At 40.6% G+C, this 8,512-nt stretch overlaps 2 protein-coding genes across 2 annotated transcripts; both read left to right on the forward strand.

Annotated features, from left to right (window-relative positions):
- The first annotated feature begins 1,272 nt into the window (after positions 1 to 1,272).
- On the forward strand, positions 1,273 to 7,594 carry LOC124148614. Its single transcript, XM_046519795.2, has 4 exons — positions 1,273 to 1,550; positions 2,502 to 2,649; positions 6,073 to 6,605; positions 7,446 to 7,594. The coding sequence occupies exons 1-4, from the start codon at positions 1,303 to 1,305 to the stop codon at positions 7,516 to 7,518; spliced, it is 1,002 nt and encodes a 333-aa protein (XP_046375751.2). The 5' UTR covers positions 1,273 to 1,302; the 3' UTR covers positions 7,519 to 7,594.
- A 41-nt stretch (positions 7,595 to 7,635) lies between these two features.
- Positions 7,636 to 8,512, forward strand: LOC125378829. Its single transcript, XM_048394790.1, has 2 exons — positions 7,636 to 7,647; positions 7,751 to 8,512. The coding sequence occupies exons 1-2, from the start codon at positions 7,636 to 7,638 to the stop codon at positions 8,510 to 8,512; spliced, it is 774 nt and encodes a 257-aa protein (XP_048250747.1).

Raw genomic sequence — 8,512 nt, forward strand, 5'->3', positions numbered from 1 at the left:
CCGTGGAATGGCCTTGACCCCTCTACACCGTCAACGCAGATTACAATGGGTAAGTGGCAGCGGCGTGATTGGTAAAGGGTGCTGTTCACAGAAAAAAGTCCGAAATGATGGCCGAGTCCGTGTTTATCGACGTAAGGGAGAGCGAATGGCACCTAACTGCATTATGGTGGAGGCGGCGTCATGGTATTTGCGGTCAGCGGACAAAAAGGCTTGTCATCATCCGTTGGAATCTGACTGGCCAAAGATACAGAAATGAAGTGTTGCGACCTGTTGTAATGCCATTCTTACGTGGACAGCCAAGGGGTACCCTTTTGCAGCAGGACAATGCACATCTGACCGCCAATCTTGTTCGGCAATATCTGCACAACGTTAACGTCAACGTATTGCCTTGACCAGCATGTTCTCCAGACATCAATTCCATAGAGCATCTCTGGGATCATCTTGATCGACAGCTGGGACAACGCGTACCTCCCCCAGCAAACCGACAGCAGCTTGAACAGGTTTCATTGGATGAGTGGCGCAGAATTCCTGCTGGCGTCATCCAGCGATTGACCACATTCACCAGGAGACGTATTTTGAAGTGCATTGATGGTGACGACGGTTCACAGACAAAGACTGTGGTGAAGGGGGATGCTGAAGAAGTTGAGGAAAAGTGGGATATTCTGAGTCTCAAGTCGTAATTGAAAAACAATAACAGAGTTTTCATTTGGAAGAAAGGCGATGTTTAGTTTCGACACGAGTGTGTGTGACCTTGTGAAAAAGAAGCCGTGGTGGCATTACATTTCACGGAGATGGAACTTTGGGTGGGAATATAAACACTCTACAAAATATTGGTATTTTCATGCCGATCCTCGGTCGGTTCCAGCATTTTTGCCGTTAATGACTTCTTCCTTAAAGATGACAAAGCACCCGTTCATCGACCAAATGCCCTGAAAACCTGTTTAGGGGAAAGTTACATTTATGATATGGAAAATAAACTGAAAGCGACATCACGCGAATAATTATAGTCACGTGTAGACATAGCCATATTGTTCTGACATGTGACATAGTCACCAATAACGACTTTCCGGGCATTTTGTTGTTAGACAAAAGCACAACTAAACCGTCATGTGGCTGTTATTTATTTGCGGACTGAAAGGAGGAAAAATGGGAAAATATTAATGCGATTCGAACTCAGGTTGCGTGTGCGACAATCCTTTGGAGTAACGAGTTGAATACAAAGACTGAGTTGTCTCCCTTTTTAACTCTTTCGTGATTAAAAACAACATACATCCGAAGCATGGCGGTAATCTCAAATTCAACATGACAGACGGGAAACGAAAGAGATTGAGCTTAAAAAACAAGAAACCATCTGTTCAACCGGGTATATTTCCTGACAACGACAATAATGGGAACGTTTCTAAGAAGAGAAAGATTTCCAGTACCATGCGGTCTAATTCCAGTCCTAAAAACCTGGATAACATCGCAGAAGGAAATGAAGATTCTGAAGAACCCGAAATTATCTGCCTCTCAGATGAGGAAACAGGCAATCATAAACAAGTCCACCAAAGGTTTGAAGGAGGACACTCATTTATATGTATATTGTTTGCGTTCAAGTGGTTTTCAATATCAATGCTCATGGCACAAAATAATGTTTTGAGCCATTGAGAATACTCGTATAATGCCATAATATTGTAAAGACATTGTAAATACTCGGATGGAGAACAAACGTAAGTCTAGATGTTGGTCCAAATATTTTGAACAGGCTTCATTTCATCACACAAAACTTTCACGTTAAATCAAATTTTAAGTTGTGAAAGCGTTTCTGTATGTACTGACTTCTTGGTTAACATGGTTAACCCTTTTCGGCGGTGATTGGTCAAATTGTTCCAAGTGAACCAAGTAATCCCTGGATGCCTAGCACAACAAAAAATACAATTTAAACGGTAAATCAACATGTCTGGTGATTTTTTTTTTATCTCATATTTCAAATTTGTACTGACAAAGTTTCTTATCATCCGTTCGTTTACAGGAATTCTCTGAAGGGGTACAGTGTCATTTTTTTCTGAGCATAATATACAAATTTACTGAAGCCATTAGCATGATTAGAGGGGGGTGCGCATGATACTTGGGTGCTCACTATACTCAAGAAAATATGGCAGATCTATGCACTGTCAAGACTAATATGGAATGCGTGTGATGAGTGTTTGGTTTGATAAATGCTATTTTTTATGAATGATTAGTTTTGTCGTAACCTTTCATGCGTGACCACAGCAAGGTCACAGTTATCCAATCGAAACAAATAAAACTTGGTAAACCTTGTGACAAACAGACCTCACGACCTCACGACCTGTCTCTTCACCCATGGGTAATAAAGAAAGGTAGCTGGGGTATATTTGTGTCGTGCCTATGCTGACAATTTAGTTTTCATCAAGTGAGCTGATATTTATTTTGGGAGGGTTATTTATCCTAGATCTACTGAAAATGCATCAAGAAGATAATAGGCTTTTATTGTTTTTCAGAAGCAGTGATACAGTGGTTGCATCAATTCTAGATGTTCCTGACAAACAGTTGAGAGAATTGAGAAGAAGATTACTTGAACTAAGAAGACAGGAGTCGGAGACAGGGTACATACAAGAGTTGCCCGAACTTAAACTGATGGAAAAACAGGTTTGTTTTCATGGTTATTGTTATCATCACTGATCATGCTTATTTCTGACCATGATAACCACATCTTGGGTCTAGTGCACAGACAGCAGATGTTCGATGTATTGATTTGTGGCCGTGTCATACCAAAAGACATTATGGATGGTTCTTGTTGTTTCCCTGCCTGCACTCGACATTAAGGGACTGAAATAAGGACTGGTTGGCTCGGAGTCAGTATACTGTGTCCAAGCGGGGTATTCATGTTAAACTGCGGCATGGCATCTCGGTGGGCTAGCAGTATGCGCAAGGGGTGTGCGATATAACTGGTGTACCGGTATATTGCAATAAATCCGTCAGCAATACTGTGCACATTTTGCAATACAGCTGATACAGTACATTCCCAATACAATGTATTAATATTTTTGGTATAAATGGAATAGTTGAATAGAAGAATGAATATATAATTATATAAATTATATCTACTATCGTGAGGTATTTGGATGGACTGGGTTTCTATCTAAACCATGTAGCAGCCTTAGAAATTGGCACTAGTCCTTAAGTCCTTGCTAAACTGCCAAATAGTAAAGGTATCCTAAGGACCAGTAGAAAGTTGCCATTATTAAGGGTTTTTCTATATATTATCAGAAGGACTAGTGAACTGAAACTATTAGTTTCTACCACTGTGCAGCCACACTTCAAGTTGTAAACCTTAATTATTCCATATTGATGATGTAATAGGTAGTCTTGTTTATCCATGCTACCCCTCTGACAATCTGAAGTCTGGATTATTGAATGAAGAAGTACCATTTGAACAGTACAAATATGAATAATTTGGGCCCCAATACGTAAATCGCAATATGTATTGCAATACAGCCCTCCGTATTGCAATATATTGCAAATGATTTATGTGCCAGTATGCCAAGCCTAGTATGCATGTCCCTGTAAACATCATGAAAGTGCAATAAGCTTGAACACAATGTTAAAACCTCATTTCACCTGATCTATCGTCATGGTAATATAGTCAGTGGCGTGGCAATATCATGAAATTATATTGATTGGTGACAAAATCAAGAGAATATTTGAATCTACAGTTAAATGTGCCGATGCAGGGATGCATCTTTGATTCCGAGGTAAATGTAATATGGTCCGTCTTCTCAAGGCAACATTGTCCACTAGACCATATCAATTCTAGTTTACGCTTGCCCTTTCAAGCTGACTTTTCTGTGCTAGAACAGACATGCCAGGGAAAGGACTACTGCACATATCAATACTCCAATCAGAAACCACCTTACATGATCAGCAACCAGGTTCCCAAAACATGGCCGCTGTTTTGGCCACCCCCATATCCATTCCAAATTTCTTCTGAACTTATTCCAATTATTAAGCGAAGCCAAATATTTTTTAGGTTTTTCGACTCTTTCCAAATTTCCAATCAACGTGATCAAGTACTTTGTACATTTTATTGTTAGTGCAAACTTCATTGTATTTTAAGTAGGGCAACTGAACGCTCATCGCAGTGACGGAGATGCAGTGCTATTCTTAGACAAGGCAAGGCAAGGGTGAAAATGTTTGATAAATGCTCTCTTGCCTCAGAAAGATGGTGTGGTCTATCAGAGGTTTCAAACAGTTGATTTGACAGGCGGATCAATACGGAAGCTGATACATTTAGAAAAATACTTCTATTTTCATCATAGTCCATAATTTGAAATAATGATAAATACAATATTGAATGTCAGAGGCAATACATTTTCAGGGAAACATTCGGTACAACAATAGTGTATTACAAGTGTTAGGGACAACAGAGATCTTGTAATCTTGAGTCACAATGAGCTATGTGATAATAACAATGTTTACCACAGTGACATAAGATGTAGAACTAAACCTTGCAGGCTGACTTAATTTTCTTTTAATCCAGTTAAGGTTGGCTTACGAAGTATCTGTCCTTCACACTTTCAGTAAAATATAATGATCATGATGATGTAAGCAAACAGTGTTTGAGCAAATACAGTATCATGTTTTGTAAAAGAGCTACTTTCAGGTTCACATTGACAACCCATTGAAAACATTGGAGTCGACCCTGGCTGCTTCACTCGACAATCATGGTGACCTGTGAAGATCCGGGGTAGAATAGGTCTTCCACAACCCATACTTGCCGTAAAAGGCGACTGTGCTTGTACTTTTGTAGTAAGAGGCGACTAATGGGATCAGCTGGTCAGGCTCACTGACTTGGTTGATGCATGTCATCGTATCCCAATTGTGTGGATTGATGTTCATGATGTCAATCACTGGATTGTCTGGTCCAGACTCGATTATTTACAGACCGCCATCATAAAGCTGGAATATTGCTGAATGCGGCGTTAAACAACAAACAAACAAACAATAATCATAGTAGAAAAGAGCTGTACATAATAACGTGTTTTTAATGTAGAGTTACCTGTAGATTTAACTGTGCAGTATTAAACATTTGAAACCTCACACTGGAGGATCAGTTCCAAATTCAATCTAGTACGGTTAATTCCTGTATGTCTATCACCTATTTATTTTTAAATTGGTTGTTTTAAACAAATGTTCTTATGGCTAGATCACAGAAAACCGGATACCTTCTGCCATTTTGGTAAGGTTTGGCGCAAGCTCCTTCCTTAGTAACGGTTTGTAAGTTTTTCCGCTTCCATTTTGACCGTCTTGTGACATTAAAAGGGGTGTTGGGGGCTCTGCCCCTACACAAGCCTTTTGATTAAAGCTCTTGTAAGTAACTGCCATTTTCAGTCACTAATGTTAATAAAAAACACTATGTGTTTGTTGAAATGTAGCCCCTATGCTTGTAACTGATGAGGTTGCCTCGTGCCATCAGAGTTAAAGATTGTGAGATTACATGAATGTAGGCATAGGCTTTTCACCAGTTGCCATGTCAACAACCCATCCACCATCTTCGAAGTGAGCGTCTGGAGGCCGAATAGAGACTTACTAAACAAGTTTACTTGAGTTAACTTTGTCATGAATAGCAGAAATTCAGACTGACATGACATTTTCTGTTGAGTGGCACATATGAATATTGTGATGCGCCATCATAGAGTCAGAAACTGAAGGGTCAAGGACGCAACCTCTGGCAAACTGAAGTACCACATTATCAAATTCAACAAACAATGGCTTAGAAACTGCTGCTCACACTTGATTGAATAGCAATCTCTTAAGACCAGATATTTTAACTTTACTCCTATGGACAGTTTGAATCAGATTTGAATGAATTTGGATGAAATAGTATCTGATCAAACTTTTATTTGTGTTTGTCAAATCCTTTTTTTCATTTAAAACAAATTCACAAGCTAGTATCAAGATCATGTTAATAACTTGATCTACATTGAGTAATATTTTGTGTATTTGATTTTTTAAATTGGCTGAATATGACTTTATCTTTCTCGTGTTAACAAGGAATAATCTGCATTTCAGAAAAAAGATGGACCAAGGGAAACAACTCATGTTGCCTTATTGTCATCCAGTGATCAGGAGTACTCTCCCCTGCCTCAGATGTGTTTTGCCTGTGCAAGGAGGAAACCAATTAATCATAATTTCAGCTCAGTTGTGAACTCAATACTTAATTCACCACATAGCAATAACAGTTCTTCAGATTGCAATTCTCCGAAGGTAACGGCCTTTAAAATGACTGAAAGTTGTTCACCACTGAAGCAAAGATCTTCCCCATCAGAATGTGATGAACATGATCAGGCTGTTGTCACTTCAAAATCATTAGTTTTAGATTCTGAAGATATGTCAGATTTTGAAGAAGATGTTCTGATGTTTGATACTGAAGAGACACATAAGATGCAAACATGTGAAAAAAGCAAAATAGTTTTAAAAAACCCAACACTGAACACACTGAAAGATGGACCCAGTTCATCAGTGGATGCCGAGGCGTCAGCTCCTCGCTGTGAGGACAACATACTGTCTGCATGTCCGTTGTGTACCATGGAGTTCGGAAAAGGGTACGTAGAATATATAACCTGATCTAAAATGTTGGCAGCATAGACGGCCTTGTCCTCTGAGGCAGAATTACATCCATTAGGCACGCCAGAAACCTATGACGGTGGGTTCAGTCCCAGTTCGCCCCGATAATGTTACTAGGTTTGTCAGCAACATACCCGTGCTCGTGGGTTTCACTGAAGTGGTAAACGTCTAAGACCTTTCGGGCTTTCCTCCCACATTAAGCTGACACGCCGTGATATTACTGGAATACTGTTCAAAGTGCCGTTAAACCCAACTCACTCTAAAATAAACAAATTGGGAGAATATATTGATATATATTTGATAAACATGTGAGTATGTCACTTTGGGCAGTGGAGTTGAACTGAAACATATCCCCTGTGTTTAATCAATAGTGTAATATGCCCTCATTAACCTATAGTTGTCATTAGAGCTCGCTTTGACTTAGGAAAGGAAGCATTCCATGGGCACTTCTTCTGTTACTGGTATAAGATTTATTTCCTGCATAATAAAATCAGTGTGCAGGAATTTTTAATTGGATCTAGTCAGAGTCCTCAAGTCTGCAGCAAATTATATATGCATGTAGAATAGTTAACTTAATGGCACACTTTTCCTGATGTTTTATATTTATGCATTGATTGAAATATCAAAATACAATGTAAATGAATCAAGTCTGAATTTAAGACAATTTAAGAAAAGAACTTTTTTCCCTAATTGCATGTCAGGTGCACTCTTTTTAAAATCCTGCATGTGCCTGTTAGTTCATGAACACGACATCCAGATGATATGCACTGAACAATGTGTCCTGATGTCAATAGTTAGCATCTACCGCTCTCTTGCAGGACATCCCAACTGGACATAGATGGCCACATCGCTGCCTGCCTCTCAGCTGCCGGGGATGATGCCACATGGTGATCTGGACACTGAGCCTTCAACCCATGAAGATTCGACTTAGAATTAGTCTTCAGAAACCCATGCTTGTCGTAAGAGGCAACTAACGGAACAGAGTGGTCAGACTCGCTGACTTCGTTGATGCATATCAGTGTATCCAGATGCATAGATTGATGTTCATGATGTCAATCACAGGATTGTCTGGTGAAGACTTGATTGTTGTCATATAGCTGAAATATTGTTGAGTGTAAACAAGAAACAAACAAATAGACAAGGACGGACTTTGGAGAAGTCACTTGGTGATCTGGTCACTGAGCCTTCTGTTGTCAAACTGAGGCTGGAGACGTCACAAAGTGGTCTGGTCACTGAGCCTTCTGTTGCCATACTGAGGCTGGAGACGTCACATGGTGATCTGGTCACTGAGCCTTCTGTTGCCATACTGAGGCTGGAGACGTCACATGGTGATCTGGTCACTGAGCCTTCTGTTGTCAAACTTAGGTTGGAGACGTCACATGGTGATCTGGTCACTGAGCCTTCTGTTGTCATACTGAGGCTAGAGACGTCACATGGTATTCTGGTCACTGAGCCTTCTGTTGTCACACTGAGGCTGGAGACGTCACATGGTGATCTGGTCAGAGAGCCTTCTGTTGTCAAACTGAGGCTGGAGACGTCACATGGTGATCTGGTCACTGAGCCTTCTGTTGTCATACTGAGGCTGGAGACGTCACATGGTGATCTGGTCGCTGAGGCTTCTGTTGTCAAACTGAGGCTGGAGACGTCACATGGTGATCTGGTCAGAGAGCCTTCTGTTGTCAAACTGAGGCTGGAGACGTCACATGGTGATCTGGTCACTGAGCCTTCTGTTGTCATACTGAGGCTGGAGACGTCACATGGTGATCTGGTCGCTGAGGCTTCTGTTGTCGTACTGAGGCTGGAGACGTCACATGGTGATCTGGTCGGTGAGCCTTCTGTTGCCATACTGAGGCTGGAGACGTCACATGGTGATCTGGTCGGTTAG

The sequence above is a fragment of the Haliotis rufescens genome, unplaced genomic scaffold (genome assembly GCF_023055435.1).
Source record: "Haliotis rufescens isolate VD_foot unplaced genomic scaffold, xgHalRufe1.0.p SCAF_13, whole genome shotgun sequence".
NCBI classification, from domain to species: Eukaryota; Metazoa; Mollusca; class Gastropoda; order Lepetellida; family Haliotidae; genus Haliotis; species Haliotis rufescens.